The sequence below is a fragment of the Anticarsia gemmatalis genome, chromosome 15, assembly GCF_050436995.1.
Source record: "Anticarsia gemmatalis isolate Benzon Research Colony breed Stoneville strain chromosome 15, ilAntGemm2 primary, whole genome shotgun sequence".
NCBI classification, from domain to species: domain Eukaryota; kingdom Metazoa; phylum Arthropoda; class Insecta; order Lepidoptera; family Erebidae; genus Anticarsia; species Anticarsia gemmatalis.
In genome coordinates this window covers 7,869,608-7,890,079 of record NC_134759.1, presented here as the reverse complement: position 1 = coordinate 7,890,079, position 20,472 = coordinate 7,869,608, and the positions used below count along the sequence as shown (strand labels likewise).

The following is a 20,472-nucleotide window of genomic DNA, read 5'->3' as shown; positions in this document are numbered from 1 at the left end:
TTTTTTGGTGTAGTTTTTTAATAAAAAAGGAAAGAATGACAAATTTGTTTAATTCAAAATACATAAGTGCATTGAACTTAATTATAATAGGTATCAGTTAATTAAATATTTATTGGCAGTATAAATGATAGCTCGTGACTCTAATTTCTCACAATCAGCTTTGTAACGTGTAATTATGTGGTTTACGGTTTACCACATATTAAATTAGTTTTAGAATTATGTAAACATAATATTTTGTATAATATATTGCGCCCGACCCATTTTAAAATTTGGTGGTTTCTGTACGTTTATTTTATTTCTTCAACCCTTTTTGTAAAATAAAAGGTTTTGTACAAAATTTGTAGGTATTGTATGTCATTAGTTCATATAATTTGCATAGTAAATCTCTTCTATATTTCCCTCTCTGCTTCTTAAACAAAATACTTATAGTATGGCTCATTTAAATGAAAAAGTGCACAAACGAATACTTGAAATCCTCGCTCTTAAAACAACTAAAATGCCTTAGCAAAGGCTTGGGACTGTAAAAGTTACTTCTTTTAATTTTATTTGTTGCTGTTAGTTTTCATTAGCACAAAGCCTTAAGGCTACAAAATAAGCAAGTCTGTTCACATCTGAGTGCGAATTATGTGAGTTATTACCAGATTCCTTTCTTTAAATTTCTACTTAGTACTAGCATACTAAATATGTAGATGTCATCAAAAGGAAAAATAATATGTCTGTGAAACTCGACGCTTGTTTTTTTGTATAGAATTTAAAACCGTGACAGTTGTTCTCATCTTACATTACATAGCACAACAGATGCTGATTTGTACCGCACAGGGAGATAGTTTAGTCATACATTTTGCTGACTTTTTATATCATGATTGTTTGTTGTGTATAACACTAGATGACTCTGTATAAATGAATGTTAATTTCCAGTTATTTTTTTCACGAATTCGTTTTTAATTTAGAATATTATCAGGTTATTTGAATGTAATATTGAGTTGAGAATTTTATTAGTATGCTTTCTTGCTACTAGATTATAAAAACTCAAATAAATGTAATGTTTAATCGTCGTTTAGGTTCAAATATGATTATGATTGTTTGCTTTCAGTAGAAAACTACATAAACCAAAATCATTCCGTATCCAACAAACATGGTTATTATCTAGTAATCTGTTGTCTAATCTTTATCAAATAGGAAATACTACATGCATGAGTAATGTATTTTTCTTATATCAATTCGCCAAAATTGTTAAACGACCACTTAAAGTCGATAGCTCTTTAAACTTTTGCGTCAATACACGCTAGTGACCAGGTGTTACCGATTGATAAACAGATAATTTGATGATAAAAAATACTCATATAGATAAAAATAGATATATTGCGAATTTTATTAGTCACCAGACTTTCTAATGGATCAGCAAACGTCCTTATGGTACAAAAATATCATAACAAATTAATTAATAATGTTAAAAATTATTTCATGATACTTTATTTGGTAGGTTTCGTTATTAAACTATCGCATTAAAGTACATTTATTTGTAAGTAGCAATTATATGTCCAAGTAATCTACTATTTTGAACATAAACTTGTAATATTATTACGTGTCGTTTGTTATTTCAGCTTCTTGTTTGTTGTATGAGTAAAGGAAAAACTGTGATTGATTACTAAAGCAGCAATAAAAATATAAATATATCGCCGTAAAGTATCAAAATTGTTTACTTTAAGGCGCGCACGTATCTATCAAAGTCAACAAAAACAATAGAGTTGTTTGCTAATTATTACGATGCGACATATTAATGGAAATTACCTTGTGGATTAGGATAGAGTATCGTGCGCGAACAAAGTACGTGTTGTCACGTGTAAAGTGTGATACAGTTGTTGAGCCCATTTGTCCAATCAACGCAGATAATATTGATGTTCCCGGGGCGCCCTCGTTTCGCGTACACTCCTCAGTACAGATAACACGATATAATATTACTCATTGAAGTATATTTTTACTGGAATATATATTTGAATCGGAAATTATTTGCTTTAGTCGCTTCACTAGATGTTTGATAAAAGTAGTGCTTTGTTTATCTAACTTATGTAAATTCGAGGAAATTTAGTCAGTACAGTAGATTCATTTTTTAAGATCTCTTGAATTTCATATAAAATTTTTAATGAAATATGTCATCGACACATGCGCAATTCTTCTCCCAGCAGAACAGTGTGAAATTTTTGTTTTCAGTGAATTCGCTACATTGAGAAACAAATCTACACTTCTCGGAATGAATATTGTGTCGTCTCGTAGTATGCGTGGAAACACTCATGCTGCGCTTTTTCCTTCTATTGTGGAATTTTACGAGAATCTTTGGAAAATCTTATGGTAAAATATGATAATTTCAAAGGCATATTATTACTTAAGCCATGAGAAATAAGAAGCATAGTACTTTAACGCTATGCATTACATAATGTTGAATCATCTAATAGAAATTCAGGAATTGATAATTTATTGTAAAATGATGTAACACGTCATAATAAAATCTTATATTCCATAAGCTAGACTATTGTTGAATCAAAAGACACGAATACACATATTCCGAGACAATAAAAAATGTTTTACAATTGACTCACTGGTGTTTTGTAACAAATCTGAGAAATTAATAGAAATTCTTTTATTTTTATCATCCATTGTCTTCTGTCCGTACATTAGTTGTTTATAAACTTTGTCGCTTTACTTGCTTGCAAACAGTGTTTCCAGTCAGTGTACTTTCGCGTCGCAGTCACACTGTACCGTTCCGGTGTCGGGAGAGTGAATGGTGGCTCAGGTGATTCGTGTCTTCCGTCGATCGTACGATTCTAGCGTTACCTTTCTCTCAGTTCTTATCGATGTCAATAACACTCGATCTCTCTGAGAGCCGGCCGGAATCCCCACAGCTCGGATACGATGAGCGACAAGGTCATTGAACAAAAACGTTTACCTCAGTTTCGTATCGTGTTGTTCTAAACTCGATCTATCATATCTCACTCTTGATAAAAACCTATCCCATATTTCTTATAATAACGTCTTCCACTATTTCTGGAAAAATACTCAACAGGCGTATAATTTTGTAATGTTTTGGTTTGCTCGTAACCTCCTATCTTATCGTGGCGATAAATTAGTTCGAACTCGATACACAATCGATATTATAACTAGATACATTTATGTACAACTGTTTTCAACAGTTATTCTCGCGAGCGCGGACGGACCGCTACATCGGTGTCTTGTTACGCGGTTTATAATTCATAATTATTCGTTGAACGTTCGTAAAAACTTGTATCTTGTATTTTTTGTGTGTCTTTGAAACCAAAGGGGACAAAAAATGTGCTCTGTGACTATACATTCGTGCCGGTCTGTTATATTATCAGTGAAATGTATGGAAATGTGCTAGCAATATCACGTTCCATTGAATTCGTGATCTCCAATGTGATTCGCTTGTGTTTGTTGCTTTTGTTTATATATTTTAAAAACCGGATCGTGTGCATGCATTGAATCTAGTAAATCTGTTGTTGTACTTGTAGTAATATTTTCTAGACCGGTTTCAAGCGTCCTCTTTTGCTCAACTGAACAATTTCCACTGACCCCGCATTGCATGGCGACGTGATCATTTATGTCATCGTTGTTAGAACATTCTCACAGTGCCTTTTTTACCGTATATATTCTCTTTAATGAGATAATTTCACTGTCATTTTAATCATTATGTGTTTTAGATCGCTGTTATCGTCTAAAATAATGTATGCTTATCTAATCTTCTGGTAAATCACATACACAATTTGTTAACCACGATTTTGTTTGGCCTCTTAATTAAGTTAATCGTCTAATATTCACTCCGTATTTATTACATCTTTAAAGTTTATAACGTAGTTATTGTATCTAGTTGTAAAATTAGCGATATTTAAATTTTTATCTATATCAGAATTCTAATCATCAAATAATCTGTTATTAATCAGAAACACCTGTATACCTAATTGAAGATTGCTGATTTGAAGACTCGGCAAGATTAATCCAATCAAATTGACGAATATTTCAGGACTACATTTTCAATTTTCCATAAATTGGGTAGATCAATTAGTGCTTGAAGATAAAACAGATTCAGCGATAAATGATTGGCATGTTGTTGCCAGGGAAAAAATGGGTTCTAATATTCGGTGAAAAATGTTTACTACGGGGCGTACAATCTTGTAGGCTTGTATCTGAAAACAATTTAAATTTTCTTACAAATTGTGATCGTGTAATTTCCCGCAGACATTCCAAAATCATGTATCTTGATAATAATTGTTTCATTGCTTCGATTAAAATTGATCCTTAACTTATTATCAGCAGCATGATCTTACCATTAATTCTCATTATATTTTATCTATTGGCCACTGAAAGTTTTTTAACAGTCTTTTATTCTAAAGCCTGACCTAAAAACTTCAGAAGTTTCGATCAAAGATTTCATTGTTTTCTTTCTATTGTTTAGTTCAATCATACGTTAATTGAAATTCGACCGAATTTCATTATGAACGAAGTGTTAAAATTGAACAGTAGTGAGTGATATAAATATCGAAAGAATGGTGGATAACGCATCTTTCGAATATTCGGAAGATTCTAGCGGAGAAAGCGGTTATGTCAATGGACGAATTGAAGGGTAAGCTTTTGGTTTCAATGATTTACTTTGATACTGTTTTCCTGGAGTTCCAGTCTTTTTTTATGTGTATTAGCGGCCCAACCGGACTTAAAAGTTATTTTCCAAAACAAAACCTTCCTCATGAAACACTCTATTTTTTTACAAAAACAGCATCAAAATCCGTTGCGTAGTTCTGAGCATACACAGGGATAGACGGAAAGGGATTTGGTTTTAAACTACGTAGTGATCCGATACCTTGATTATGTAATTAAATAAATGGGCTAGCCCCAGTAGTTATAAGTCAGGTAAATCAGACAGCTATAATTATTATCCCGTTATCCTACATTTTATTTGTATCATTTCTCTTTCTATCCTGTTTGTCAATTAGATCGTTGTATTCGTATATAATTATTGTAATTTTAAATTCAGCTCCATTGTCTGTATCTTACTTCATAGTTTCAAAATAATTATCTTCTTTTTTTGTAAGAGCACGTTGTAGTCTTACCGTAACATTTTTGCAACCGCATGCATGAAGATTCATTTATTTTGGAAGAATCTTGTACTAAGATTACAATTACATTCACGTTAGTATTGTAATCACGAAATGTAACTCCAGTAAGAACTAAAATTTCGTAGTATATGTTACAACTAATTATATAAATAATGATTTTCGATATAAAATTAATCAGTTTCGGATGTTCACATACATATCTCAAGTTGCATGATACAATATAATTTATTACACTTATTGATAATTCAAGAACAACTGCACTGGGTCCGGTCCGCTCGCCCTGAATGATAAACATTCTATATGTTCCCAGTTATCCGTGCTTTATTAAAATTCAATAACTTGCGTAGATACATGCGTCATTTGATGTTTTATGTATTTAGCGCGATGTTATCACATACCTTATCGTAATAGTTGTAAGGTGGATTTTTGCGTGACAATATTGAGAGATGTTTTTAAGTCAGGATCCTAAATCCCGTACGGATGCATTATAACCTGGGACAAATACGATTCGCGGTCAGTTATAAGTGTCACCTTTCGACGTTTGGTGTTCACGTTCCTATTCTGACGGCTTGAAAATGGGTGTTTTCTTCTTGAAAAAGTAAGGTTTTCTATTTTTATTTATTTTCGCCAATTTTATAGAATTCTGCACATAATTTTGCAATTTATCCCATTAGTTTGATTACTAGTTTCGTAAAGTATTTGTTTATATATTATATTAAGTAAACAATAAATTTTGCAAAATATTTATTTCTGGAGCTCGAGCAGTCTATATTGAGATATTGGACGTATATTTAGCGCATTACCTACTAGTTTTCAGAGAAGCTTTTCCGGGTAAATGGTCTGTAATGCAAACATTACTTTGAAATACGATAGTTAACACATTTTTCGAAAAATACTGGCTGAAGAAAGTCTCTACCATAATTCTGCACTAACGGTAGAAATGGGTTTTATATAGAATCAGTCCCTTTTTATTTGGAGAGGATTTTATCGAGCGTGGATAATGTTACCGAGTCGTAAGTTTAGGGTACGAAGAGTTTCTTGCCCTCATATTCCAGTATTTCCAACATCAAACGAAATATAAAGAAATAAAATATTTTGTTGGACTTAGTACGGACCACGGGCTAATAAATGTAATGGCTTCAGTTCATTGAACAGTGGTTCATAAATGGAAAGTTGTTTTGTTCGTTTCTGCTTCAGGAACATTATTGGAATTGCTTTGATCCGCAAAAGCACCTAAAGGCTAAGTTATCGAAAAAAATAATTTCGTCTTATTATATTGATGTTTTGTCTCTTTGGCGAATTTTACGTATATGAGATGAATAGAAAATACTTTGATGTAAAATACTAATACACTTATCACGCTCCTGTCTTCTGGACGTCATGTCTTGTTGTATTTAATTATGCTGGTCCGATTGTGTGATTCTATCGGAACAAACGTTAAAGAAAACCTGTGCAGGTTTCAAATGTAGGTTTGATGTCCACCTGTGACCTCTTCGTTCGACATATGACCGAGTCAGTTAGCACAAATCTTATTTGCTTTCGCAATATCGTCATGTAAACTAACCTGAATATTATTATCAATTAAACTCGCAAGTACATCAAGTACAATGTAAACTTCTATAAGTTCAACGATAACAGTTTCCGTTTTCATAACAATGTTCAACATCAATCGATCATTGTGTCTGTTTGCTACTAAGCGAACGTGTTGAACTGTAAACTAACGTTTGTTTCCTTTACTTGTTATAATAAAGTTTGACGATGCAACATTGTTGTTTATCTGCGGCCTCGTATATGTGCCCTATATTTGATAATATTTAGAACCTAAACAACTTGACAGTTTTCCATTTTCGACAGTGTTTATTGTTTATCGACATGCACTCAGTCGTGTTGATTTAATGGAGAGTAGTTTGTTGTGTCTGTTGTGAGTACCCCATTGTTGGGAACTTGGGTTGTCAAAAGGATTAAAGTTGATGATATTATACATCACTTTGGATGTATTATTTATCAATCACCAGTTTTGGTGGCTTGATCGATTATGACGTTAGGGTAGTCATTGAGTTATATGTAACGAAGAACAAATCAATCATTACTTTGTAATCATAGTTTTGCCGAAGAAAATACGTGTTTATCAAATATAATTCTCTCAAGATTTAATAATAAACGTCGGTAGTTAAGATAACTTGAACTTTAAGCTTGTTAATTGATTGAGATAAGACGACTTACTGTGTAATTTCTGGGGATATTATACTATAGTTGATTTTAAATCATTTCTTAAGAAGGATCAAGATTATATCTTTGAAGTTACACTTACAGATTTGGAAAAAAATGAATACTTACAATATCTTATTGTGTTCCTCGGTGACCTACAAACTTTGTAAGGAAAATGAATTGCACTTGAATGATGAAAGATCAGTGTTGATCGATTCTGTACATGAAAGTGGAATTGACAGATTTTAGTAGAACGAAATACTTATTTTATTTATGATCATTGATAATCACGAAGTTTTGAATTTTATTACTAGGTCAGACTACTTATAAGGTGAACTTTATGGAAACGTTTTCATTTATATAACAACATACAAAAACCTAGTAAATAAATAAAAAAAATGATTTGATCTTTCATTACTTGAGCCTAGACCTAACAAAAGCCTTTTGTAGGTCTTAGCTTTTGTTCACATCTTGCTAGACTTGAGTGTATTAAAAACACTTTCAACCTAAATCTTTGTGACATATTTACACGAGTGATATAAGATATTGTATAGAAATTCTCGCATAGAATAATATAAGACATTTTGAGGGGTTGTTGTTAATTGATCTTTGTTATTAGCCCTGTACTAATAGGGTGAGGTATTTAATTTCACAGTCTGCTAACTTTAACGTAAATATCTTTGGAGCTATACTTGAAATAACACTAGAAACTATTCAGAATTCAGCACATTTCTTTTAAAAGACATCTGCTATGCAAATTGGTTCAAGATCCAATAACTTGAAGGAATTTCTTTTACTTTTGCGGTCCAATTTCCTAAAGCAACTTTTTGCTTTCGTATTGTAAGATCAGATAGTCCGATTCGTATTCTGTAATGTCTGAATAAAAGGCTATATTATGTATTGTGTGCAATATGATTTTTGAAAGCCGAACGAGCTGTACTGCAATTAAGAAGTAATGTTATCGAGATTATTTTGAACTATTGGACAATGAACATAACTTAATAAAATACTTTATAAAATACTTATCATAACTAAATCGTGAAACTAAATCTGTGATTTTAGATATTTTTATAATATTACAGAGTTAAAGGGAAGATAAACTTGTGATGTTTTTGTTTCCTTGTTATATTATTGCTTTTTATACAAGTGATCGTCTGATAAAGTACCGAATTGGTAGATAGACAGTGACATAGCGGAATTTTACTGTTACCTGGAAATAAATTGGAAGACATGATTTTATCTTGTTTACTACACCGAAACAAAATGTTCTAGCAATTTCGTGATATGAAAACCTAAATATATTTTCATCCAAACAGATTATTGATAAAACGACATTTGATTGGCACTGAAAGATACACTAGTTTATATTTATGTATGACTGCATTGGTGGATATCCCGCAAGTACATGATATAATAAGTACAAAAAAATCGTAGTGAATTCGGTTGGCCTTCAGCGTAAATGAAAACTGTCAATTTTGGACAGCATAATTGAACCTATATTTAAGAAACACAAAGTAAATTAATGATACACTAGACATGTAGTTTGCACATGGTAATTCAAATCCATACTCCATACTAATATTATAAATGCGAAAGTAACTCTGTCTGTCTGTCTGTCTGTCTGCTACTCAATCACGCCTAAACTACTGAACCAATTTGCATGAAATTTGGTATGGAGATATTTTGATACCCGAGAAAAGACTTAGGCTACTTTTTACCCCGGGAAAATGACGCATTTCCCGGGAAAATTCAGGTGGCGAACGAAGTCGCGAATATTGAAAGAAAGAAAGAAAGAAAAGAAAGAAAGAAAGAAAGAAAGAAAGAAAGAAAATAGTATTTATTGAACACACAGAAACCATGTCAAAACACAATAATATTAATATTAAATAAACAGCGTCCTGTGTGCCAACAGGGAGGTCACTCAGCATTATGCTGGTTGTGACAAACCACAACACAGCGCTGGTTTTCAGTGACCACCCTAAATGACGCCATTTACGGGAGCAGCAGAAACAGAAAAAAATACCATTGTTTACAAACTTACTTGTATACCCATCACCAACAAAAATACCCACATATTAATTGAAAAAAATACTAATAAATAAATAAACTGAATCATTATAAATATTATGTATATTCAATATTATAATGACACTGAATTAACAAAATTCCGTTGTCATGGCAACTGTTTTAATTGCGGATATGCCTTAGCGCTATTTCGTTATAATAAGAGATATAAATAATTTTGAGAATATTTTTCGTGAAAAAAAAGCATATTTTATATCATCACGCTACGACCAATAGGAGCAGAGTAACAGTAAAAAGTGTTACAAAAACGTGGAAAATTCTGACCCATTCTCGCTTATGTGACGCAAGCGAAGTTGCGCGGGTCAGCTAGTGAGCAATATAACAGCTTTTCCTGTGCATACATTTTTAAACTGCTATAGCCAATGCGTGTGATCCTCACACCCGGCAATTTTGTATGGACTATAGTCAACAAACACGTTGTGCGATACGTGTTCCAAATCCATTATTATCCAGAGCCTTTACTTCAGTATAGATACCGCTATTCAATGGAATAACGTGCCAAAGCATACATTACTTTGTGACCGAAGACTGTCTTTGTATAATGGAATAGATTGTACGTTGACAGTTTCGTTCGTCACTATTAAAACTTATAGATCTTGAGATTATTTCATAAATAACAAATCTGTTACTCGGCACCATTAATTATTTAATAGCAATGTTTAGAAGTACTTCAGCATAGGAATAACAATAGAATGTCCTTGATTGTGTTGTTGACTTCGTATAATACTTTGCTGTATAACCTAGAGCTATACTAAATGTTATTAATGCAAAATTAATTACGTTGTCTCAAACTCTTTGTCACAATTTGACGATACAATCTATTCAACTGACGTAGGATTTGGGATGTGATTTGGAATTTGGGAATGCATTCACCTATATTTCTAAAAAACTACATTTACCTTCTTAAACAAGTGCGTGGAGTTGCGCTATTTTTACATCCCTCAACACATTTGTTTACGTAGCCAATATGGTGAAACAAAATTTGCTGTAACGAGTCCACAAGAACAAGATCTGATTCAAAGACCTTCACTGTACCACGGTCCAAGGCAAATCTACTAAACACTATCAAACATTAATACTACGTATAATGAATGACATGAACATCACGTATTACAGTAGTTAGCCGCTGGTCACGTGGTCATATCATTTGTGGGGCCGGCCAGAAACGACACGTGAACCGTAATCAAGGAATTATGCAAATTACCCCACCTCCCCTCAAGTTACTTTTAAAGTATAAGGCTGGTTTGTTTTACTGATTTATTGAACAACTTGTTGCTTTTCCCCTAATGATCAGGTATAAGTAGTGATTTTGTTCAGTGCTTTCATATCAGTCTGTAATATATAGGTATAGCAGTAGGCGGATTAGTTATCAAGTACCTTCTCATTACTTTGATTGACGGTCATTTTGATTCAGTTAAGTAAGTACTAAACTACTTATTTTATATCAATTTCCGAAGGAGATTGTTACTTCAGAGAAATTTTACGTCTTGTGTCAAGGGCTGAAGACAACGTAACGGTACTTTGCTGAGGAATAATCAGTATCTTCTTTTCTCCTTATTCGTTGTGCTGCATACAAAAACTCGATTTAATATCGTTGCATCCAACTGTAATACGTGTTAAGATTGGCCTATAGCCGCCGGTTATGAGTTCTTCGGCCTCTTTGACCTTCTCACTGCTACTGCAACTTACTAACAATAAAGTATAGCTATGTTTGAGGCTTGTGGCTTCGTGGAAGGGGAATTGACAGTTAGTTATGCACTGGTTGCCATGTTGATTGATCGTACCGCTAAAACAACGGCCAGTTCTGTCACATGACTATTATTGCTCGATATTTTTCTTTTATGAATATAAAGTCTTTGAAACGAATGCAGCAGGCTCCGAAGAATGTCGATTAATGTCAAGAAAATTATCTTGAGTGTATTGCCCAAAAATTCCCATGAAGTACTGCGAACAAAATTAAACTTGTACCATAAATAACTCTCACAAATTATTGTTCGCATCAACCACAAAAATCTTGCCAGAACATTTGATACGCTTTCCAACTCAATAATTACGAAGTTGAGCATTTTAATTAAGTTGCTCCTATTCTTAGTGAGTACTCGTAATTTATTCAGCAGCAGCAAATTAATTTAGGGCTCCCTCTCACTTACCCACGCGGAACTCGAACTTGAATGATTTGACGTTTGGAAACAAAGACGAATAATTAAGTATCTCGGAGAGCTAAATCTGAAGACAAAAAGCCGTAAACGTAATCCTAAATGGGTTGAATTTCCAGCAAGAATATACACATATTTTTTTTAGAAATATTACTACGGTCCTAAAACGCCAAAACACATGGGACATTCATGAATTGTAACTTCAACTATCATAGGTGTTAATATTTCTCCTGATTTGATAAAATATTTGATTCTAAGCAAAACAGTTCTCAAGAATGCATCGTTAAAACTGAAGCCAACCTTATCTGTAAACGCAATTAATGACCTTGTTTCGTATTTTTATTCAAGTGGGGAAGGAAACCGACCCAAACTTGACCTTTGCAAGTAGCCGGCCGGTCCGACGAGGCAAGAAATGCGTGCCTTACATAATATACGATTTTATCGTTTAATCACCATTAAGTACGACGGCAAGTACCAAGAATATACGACCCCGTGCTTTAAGTGTATAAGGCTTGTAAAAGTTCAGAACCCCGCAGAATTTTGTTACCTACTTTTGACTTTCACTATACAAAATTTAAGTAAGCAGTAAGCACCTACAGAATTTTGTTGTGGTATTAACTTTGCCTGTAGGTAAATGTGGCATATACAGTTAAACAGGATATGATTCAGACTATTCAAAATGAAATCGGGAAGGAAATTATGAGGTCAGAAACCCCAGTAGGTACTAGTTTTATTTAAATTATAGTTAAAATATTTGTACAAAATAATATCCAAACTTAAGTATGCTGATCCTCTCTTTATGAGACTTCGTTAACTTGTTTAGGAGCTCAGAAATATTCAAACTATGTCTTTATTACGTGCTTCAACTGTAATATCTTCGAGAAAATCACGACGCTAATATATTATAATGAAATCTTAAATCAAATTTCTTCGCTGTTATAAACAAGACCTCATTCCTTCAATCTTCGTAAGTTCACATTTGCTTATTCAGAAATACCTTTGATGTTTAAATAAGGTGCTTCTTAACGACTTTAATCCCGGCCTAGTTTTGCCTCTTATTAGGGATATCTTTACGTAGGGATATATTCTACAAAGAGGAGCCCTGATTTCCGACCTCAATAAAAGGAAATATTTCTTTTGAATCTTTGAAGTTCGTCTTAAGGTCAAATTATTTGATCTTATTTGCTAGAAGTATCATCAAAAAATAAATTAACTCATATGAAGTTCTCTTCGGATTTTGTATTTGGCTTTACAGTAAAAGTTACGCTTCAAAATCGTATTTAGTGAGATTTTATGGAAGGGAGCATCAGCAACCTTTTTACGACTAGAAATTTATTATGATAAGTCGTTTGCCTCCGTCGTAAACCCACGTACGCCAAGTTATCCTAATTTGGCAACTGCTAGTCATAAATTTTAAAGCTTTCGGCTTCTTGTGTACGATGAAGATACGAGAGGGGACGAATTCATTTAATTGTTAAACTTTTTAGTAGTACCGACGAGTTAAGTTCGTAAATAAATAAAATATAACATAACGTGAAAATAACGACAAGTCTAATTCAAAATCTTTGTATTACTATCACGAGAATAGAATATTGACCTCGTCGAGTTAAAGAGGAGAAAAAATAACAAATGTTGTGTTTATTTTCTTCTGCTACACTTTCTAAATGAGCACTTGGAAATATTTACTTCAGCAAATGGGACTATACATGTTTTGCCGAGAGTAAGCTCTTGGCAATCGTCCAAACCGCTCCACACTTAGTGCTTGTCTAAAATACTAGACAAAACGCACATTAAGATTGGAGTACTAAGCGGTGGCTATTAGGGTTTATTACATTACACAACTAGTACTACAAAGCTTTAACTACCTTCGCAAATGGACAATAATAAAAGCGGATTTTTCTGGTTTTGAGTCGAAAGCAACTTAAGGAATTTTTTACAAAAATTCCTCAAGTTGCTGTGAAGTATTAGTAAATTACCTTAACATTTCGCGTGTTCTCACGGAAGGATGCTGTCAAAAACCAAGTGTTAATTGAACTCGTAAATCCATGACCCGTAGTTAGGGTTTGCAGTTACAACAGCAGTTTGCAGTTTAAGAAGAAATAACCTTACAGTATATTTTGTCAAGTTTCTCCTTTAAGGTTTAAAACCTCGTGTTAAAAATGGAGTCAAGGCTTTTGTAGTAAGTAGTAACATTTCGTCAAGCCTCTAAGTTCTTAATTTTCGTAGACAAAACAAGCACACGAACAAAAGCCGGACAGGTTAACATTGTAAATATATGACCGGATGAGACCGTGAAAATGTATCCGTTAGGAGTCGGAAATGTTTGGCAACCCTGCCCGTGGCAAATGTTTGTTGATTTATAAAAACCTGTCTACTTGTGATGTTGCAATATCTTATTCAAGTTTTTCGTTCGTGAAAGCGTAGGATGTGGATTTATTTATTTGCAGAATTTCCTCTTTCTTATTTTTACTAGAATCTCGTTCTGCGTCAGTGATTTGCGGCTAGATCATTAAACTTAGATTATATTCCTCTGCATTCATTGCTTTAATTTTATAAACGTATTTTTTCTCTTGTCAACAGGCAGGCTTCGAAGCCGCTTTCGGGGTCAGCGCCTTCAGTCCGCGCGGCGGTCAACACGTCAGGGACGGGAGACACGACAGAGACAAAAGATGGCAAGCAACCAAGCAAGTCGCGACAGAAGAAGTTCCAAAGGCACTTCCCGCAGGTCGGGCCGGAAGAAAAAGTGCTCAATTGTGAGTAGACTTGAACGTATTCCAGTACCTATACAAAACCAGGGCTAATAGTATAATCTATTGCGGTTTGTTTCGTAGATTTCTGAAGAGCATATTGGCATAATATTCCCATTTGGCAACAACACAGAACGTAGACAAATGCTCCAGAAGAAAAGCTGGTTGCTCAAAATTTTATTTATTCGCAGAGAATAACTCCAAAAATGTTAAAGTAGACGTTTAATAACTCAAGGCTTTACAGAATATTCATTCTGATTAATATTTTATTTACGCATTATTTTAAATGGAATAATATTATACGGTCGTTGTCTTGAAAATATGGTGTTATAGGTCAATGGCTGGAGGCCTATGCCCGCCGAACGAAGGTCTTGGAAGTTCAAATAGGCATACTAAATTACAACCTAGAATTACTGATGCTATCTTAGTTACAGTACAGTCAGTTTAAAGTCATTGTTTCCATTCTTAAGGAATGCTATAATTGTTAACATTTATTGCTTCCATATATTTCTAATCGTAGATCTCAATCGAGCGTTTAACTTTAATTTGGACAATTTCTAAAGTTCCTCTTTCTCGCTCTCTCACGGTTGTAGCAATTCAAATAAGTAAAGAGTAAAATGATTTAACAATATTTTTATAAAACAAATAATATATTAATGAAACTATACCGCCCCGTTCGCGTATTTTCCAATCTGATTGATTTGAAAAAATATGTCTGATCTTTTTTTTGGGTCTTTAATAAACCTGAGCAGGTTAGCCATGAAAGTATGACAGTCGCACTTATAGTTTAAGTAGAGATATGCGACCGTATCAACATTTCCATCGGAAACTACCTGAAGTCAATATTTCAGCTCTTAGTGCGAACATAGCAAAGATGGTTCCAAACCATTTCTGCTATCATAATACCCCCCATTTCGATATACTCGGCTCTTAAAATTTACAAGCAAATGATATTGTTGCTGCGAAGTGCTACCAATTTATCTTAATGGAGAACTTTCAATATTGCAATGTTTCACCGAGTTAGTGCTTCGAGCCGTGGCAAGTGTCCAATCAGATTTGAGTTATCGATTTATATGAGTATAGGTGGTCCAATTATATATTTCTGTATTTATGGCTCCGTATTGTTACTACAAAACAATACAGATTTTTAGGTTCAAATGATTTCCTCTTATTTTTTCCTGTTTACAAAACCTAGAATGAATATATTTCGTATCTCAAATATTCCTAATACCTATTTAAATTATGCATTTATGAAATAATGAAATGTGTGTTCAATATTGACTTTTACATTCATGATTCGCACGCGTTTGTGGCATTTCGGCGAACACTCTAAAGCTGATAGTTATTTTGTAAATTATATGAATTGGTGATGACGAAGAATCCCAATAACCGATGGGTGGATTGTCATACTTATTTATTTGTCATGTTTATCATTAGACAGGTCATACGAGAAATACAATACTCTCTATCGGCTCATACGATGATTAATCCCTAAATGACCATGTTGGTTGACTACAATCAGTACGAATTCAACGTTAGAATTTTCAGCAGTCCCATAAAATAATGGATAGATAACATCACTACAATTGGACATAGACATTCTAACTGATTGCTTAGGTATAACTGTAGTTAACTAGTAATCAATAGCTTATCCGTTATCGACGAAACGATATTGAAAATTGACGGCACAGGTGAATGATCTTGGAACAAAAATACCAGTTACTGCAATAAATTGCTACTGCACTTGACAAGATCATATTGCAAGACAAATAGTCTAGACAAATGGAAACACTAGAATTTATAAATAGTTCCGAACAAAACCGGACTAAATAAAGTGACATTGATAGATCGCCTTTCGTACATCGTTTCGTAGATTTTATCACAAAATCGACAAGACTCTCTTCACGATAGTTTTGCGAATCCCTTATTTTGGATATAAACGAAGTATTTTGTTGCTATATCAGATTGTAGATGCCCTAGATTTTGTAAGTGTTTGGGTGGATTCGTATCTATAATTTCAAGGTAAATTCAATATCTCTCAGTGATTAAGGTTTTTGTATTGGTAGTTTGCGGTTGTTACATAACGTATGTTTTAGTAGTTTTATAATTGTTATGTCTGTTTAATTACTTGATTTACGTCTTTTGTGTACCACAAATAAAATACGAATAACAAAAAGTTAAGGAATGTTATTATAATATCATAATTTATAAAGAATTCTGTTTTTCATATTCAAAACAAAAATATATAAAAAAATACGGAATGTAATTTAAAATTTCGCACGAAGTCTGTATTTAGTCTACGTATTTTGATTTAAATGTATTCAATTACTAAAAATAAAATATAATTTAAATAGCTTCTAGCATGAAGGCCACGTTCATCAAAGTATTAAATACGACACTGACAGTTTATTTTCCTACTCATTTCAAATGTCAATGTGATTCATCGCGAGTTGAATTCCAATTTGAGGTACAAAATATTTGAGTTCTAGAAAACGCCGAGGGCCTTTTAATTGGAGCCAAATTACACAATATTGCTCCACATACATATTAGCGGAACCTCGTAACCCGAATAGTTTCCGATAAGAATAGAAATAAGTTCACACAGTTATTATATGGGTTGTGTACATACATCATAATTTTGGAGTCAAGACCACATAAAAGAGGACTATCCGTAAGTTTACAATGGCCATTGTTTTTACATTGGTACGAATTTATGTAGTAGAAGGTTGTCAAAATGAATAGATTAAACATGCTGTGACATGTTCTTACTCCACCCAAATACTCTTTTTGAATTCGTAAACCCATTATCAGATTTGCAGCAGTCACGCATTAAAACCAGGGTAGATTAACGAAAAAAAACTTAGACTCAGTTAAATGAGAAAATGAATGAAAAAAAAATGAAAAATATTTATTGCAGCAATAGACAATACAAGTTTCTAAAATAAACACTTCACATTATTTCTATATCTAAAGCTGATACATTCTTAACGGTAGGAACAATATCTGGTGGTCTTCTCACTAGGCATGCCTGTGTCGAGAAGACCGTCTACGATTTACAAAAACATTGTTTCAGTCGTTCAGTTTTACAATTTCAAATCATTAATTCAATAGTATTATATGTTTAGTGACCATATTATTATGTTCATGTATGTATATCAAATTTGTATTTTTAGAAATACTGCACGTTCTCTTGCAGTTGTTAAATCGTCGAAAGACTGATTGAACGACTGTTCGCTTTCCAGTCTTAGCCATGTGAAAAGCTAGACTAGCCTAGGCTTCTCACGAGATCGATTATACTAAACACGCGAGCACGTGAATAGGCACAAGCAATCTAACCACTTGTAATGTTAGGCCAAATAAAACGGTCGCTTTAACCGCAATTGCCTGTGAAATTGGTTCAATCACAGTAATTGAGATTATGACTGTATTTCTACATGATCCGATTTATAATAGGCACGAATTTTCTGTAAGCATTCATTGAGCTAGCGGCAGTTCGATGTGTAGGATACAGAAAAGGAATGATTTTTGTACAGATTAAATTAATAATCTTAATAGAAATAGACTGTAGTAGTAGTCAATACAAGGTACTTAAATAATATTTTCTTAAACAGCGGGCCGGTTCAAAAAAAAAAATATTTTTTTTTCATATCCATGATCTTTTGTATTTTCCTTCACGTCTTCGTCAGCATGCGTGACTGATGATTAGTTGCCAGGCTAAGAATGGATTTGCCTGTCAGGCAATTAATAGCAACTGAAGACTACAAACTAGCTATAGACAATCTATCTTATAACGAGAGTGTAGGTAGGTAGGTAGGTAGCTAGTATGTTATGCCCGCCCTTCTGGCGGGAGAGTCCCACACATCCCTGCACTCAACCGAGAGTACCGATGTATGCTTAATGCATTAGCCACGTAAAAAAAAAGTCGTATGTGATACACCAGCGTTTTGTCATTTTGCAATGTCTATATAATACTAGTCTCATGTTATCAGAGGCGAGTTCTATAGTAATATACCGGACCCATTACTGCTCCGGGCTAGTATTGAGAATATTTAATATAATTTCGAATAACCCATAGCATACCCTTTTATTGGAATGTCTCATACTAATAAATTATCAATATTCCATTTCAGATTACTCGTGCGCGCTCGTAGGTGATCTGCTGCTTCAAGGTCACCTGTACATCACGAAGAACTACTTCGCTTTCTACTCGAATGTGTTCGGTTATGTGACCAAGGTGAGCCGCTTATATCTATGTCAGCCTCACCCACAGATCATACAGGCAGTGATTACGTCTAGTTAAGTGACCTAGGTTTCGATTCATGGTTTATGAACTAATGAGTTGTTGTGATGTAATTGCAATGTGGTACGATAGGTAGGTTGTTTGTTAAATTGTGTCTTATCTTGGCTGAAGATGTGATTTAGATCAAAGTTTTTTTGGTCAAGTGTTGAGTTAAAATTTTATTGCCTTTAAACTTAATTTATACTATATGATAATATGGTATTTCCATGTAGTCACAGTGTAATCATCCGTGTAAATAAATTTAACTGAAATAGGAACGCGATAACATCCATAAATGAATTTGAATTACTCAAAAACTTGAACAATTAATTAAATAAAAACTTGTTAAAACAAATTCGTTAAAAATAAAACCATAAATTTAATGATAACGGTGACGATTTCACCAAATATCACTTTGTGAAACTGTTTATTTATTCACGTAACCATATATTGCACTTTTCAAACGTCTTTCTCAATGTGACTCATGTAGAGAAACTATCAAAGATCTGTATCTAAACGCACACTTCCTTCTTACAGGAACTAGTTACATAATCGTTTCATTGCTGTCTCAATGTTCGTAATTCTCGTAATGACCGAGGTCAGGGTCTTGGTCGCAGTTCAGAGTTCTAGAATTTTCCTTATTGGTTCCCAAGTGCAATAAAAATTCGTTGGAAACGATCGGGCGTTGTAGGTAAACGGCTTCATTAAAAGTTGAAAATTAGGGACTGCTAAAAGGAGGAAATTGGTTCCCTTTTTTACCATTCCTTCTTATTATCAATACTACTTAAAGCTTTGATCTGCTTACAAATAGAGAATAAGTTTCTTCCCAGTTACTACAGTAAAAAAGGCTTGGCATATTTATACACAAATCTTGCAGTTTGATGCAATTTTAAATCATTACTTTGACTGAAATTGATATATAATTTATTGAATCTGAATTGGAACTCAGAATAAGTGTCTGTTTCGTCATTGGATATTCATTTTATTTTTATCTATTCAACCTACCCCTACCTATTTTTGAGTATACGTCTCATCGATTTCTTTTAATTTTAAATTTCCTTTTCTACTTACAGTTACTAATACCAACAACATCAGTCCTCCGAATCACGAAAGAAAAGGTAGCACGGATAATACCCAACGCGGTTGGCGTGTGCACTCGCGATGAACGACACGTGTTCGGCTCCCTGTTGTCCAGGGATTCCACGTATAAGCTCATGATGCATGTGTGGAAGGCGGCGAGAGCACCTGAACAAGCTGTACCGAAACCTCAAGTAAGTTACGAAGATTTTTGCTTTTCCAAAATTTTTTCTTTGGCGGTTTATTGTGAGGTGGTGGTGTAGGGTTACACAGTAGGTATTCTTCGTGTATTTGCTTTATATATTATTTATAATGGAAGCCTGAAAGATAATGACGAAGATACGATGATATGAATGGGAAGATGAGTTTTGCTTAAGGCTTGGTATCAGCCGTACTACAACGGTCTAGTTACATGAAAATTCGTTACTGTAATTAAATTCTTGCGATTTTTATGTGATTATAAAAAGTTGTGTAGTTGTGGTTTTGTGCTAAATGTAAACACACTACATGTTATTTCAACTGAGTATAAACTAATGGACTGTCACCGTAGTTTCGTTTCATATATCATGTCGGATGAAACATGAAACTGCGCTTCGCTTCCTGTACATGAAACGTTATAAACATAATCTATGCAATTCCCAGGATTCAATTGAGCTCACTTTCCCACCGGTCAAAGACCCATTGTCATTTACTTCTTAGTTGTCGTTTAGTGTTATTCTAATTTTATTTCTATTATGATTCGCGATGCGAAGCAGCACTGTAATATGCGCAGAGATATCAGTTTAGACTCTCGGGTA

General features: G+C 33.7%; 1 protein-coding gene across 3 annotated transcripts in view; it reads left to right on the top strand.

The window, feature by feature from the left end:
* LOC142978708 (uncharacterized) overlaps positions 1–20,472 on the top strand; it is a 93,099-nt gene that overhangs the window by 65,162 nt on the left and 7,465 nt on the right. For all 3 annotated transcript variants that reach the window (XM_076123240.1, XM_076123242.1, XM_076123241.1), the window contains 3 exons: positions 14,153–14,325; positions 18,450–18,553; positions 19,672–19,869. In XM_076123240.1, coding sequence (XP_075979355.1) covers positions 14,153–14,325; positions 18,450–18,553; positions 19,672–19,869 — 475 coding nt within the window. The remainder of the gene's footprint in view (positions 1–14,152; positions 14,326–18,449; positions 18,554–19,671; positions 19,870–20,472) is intronic.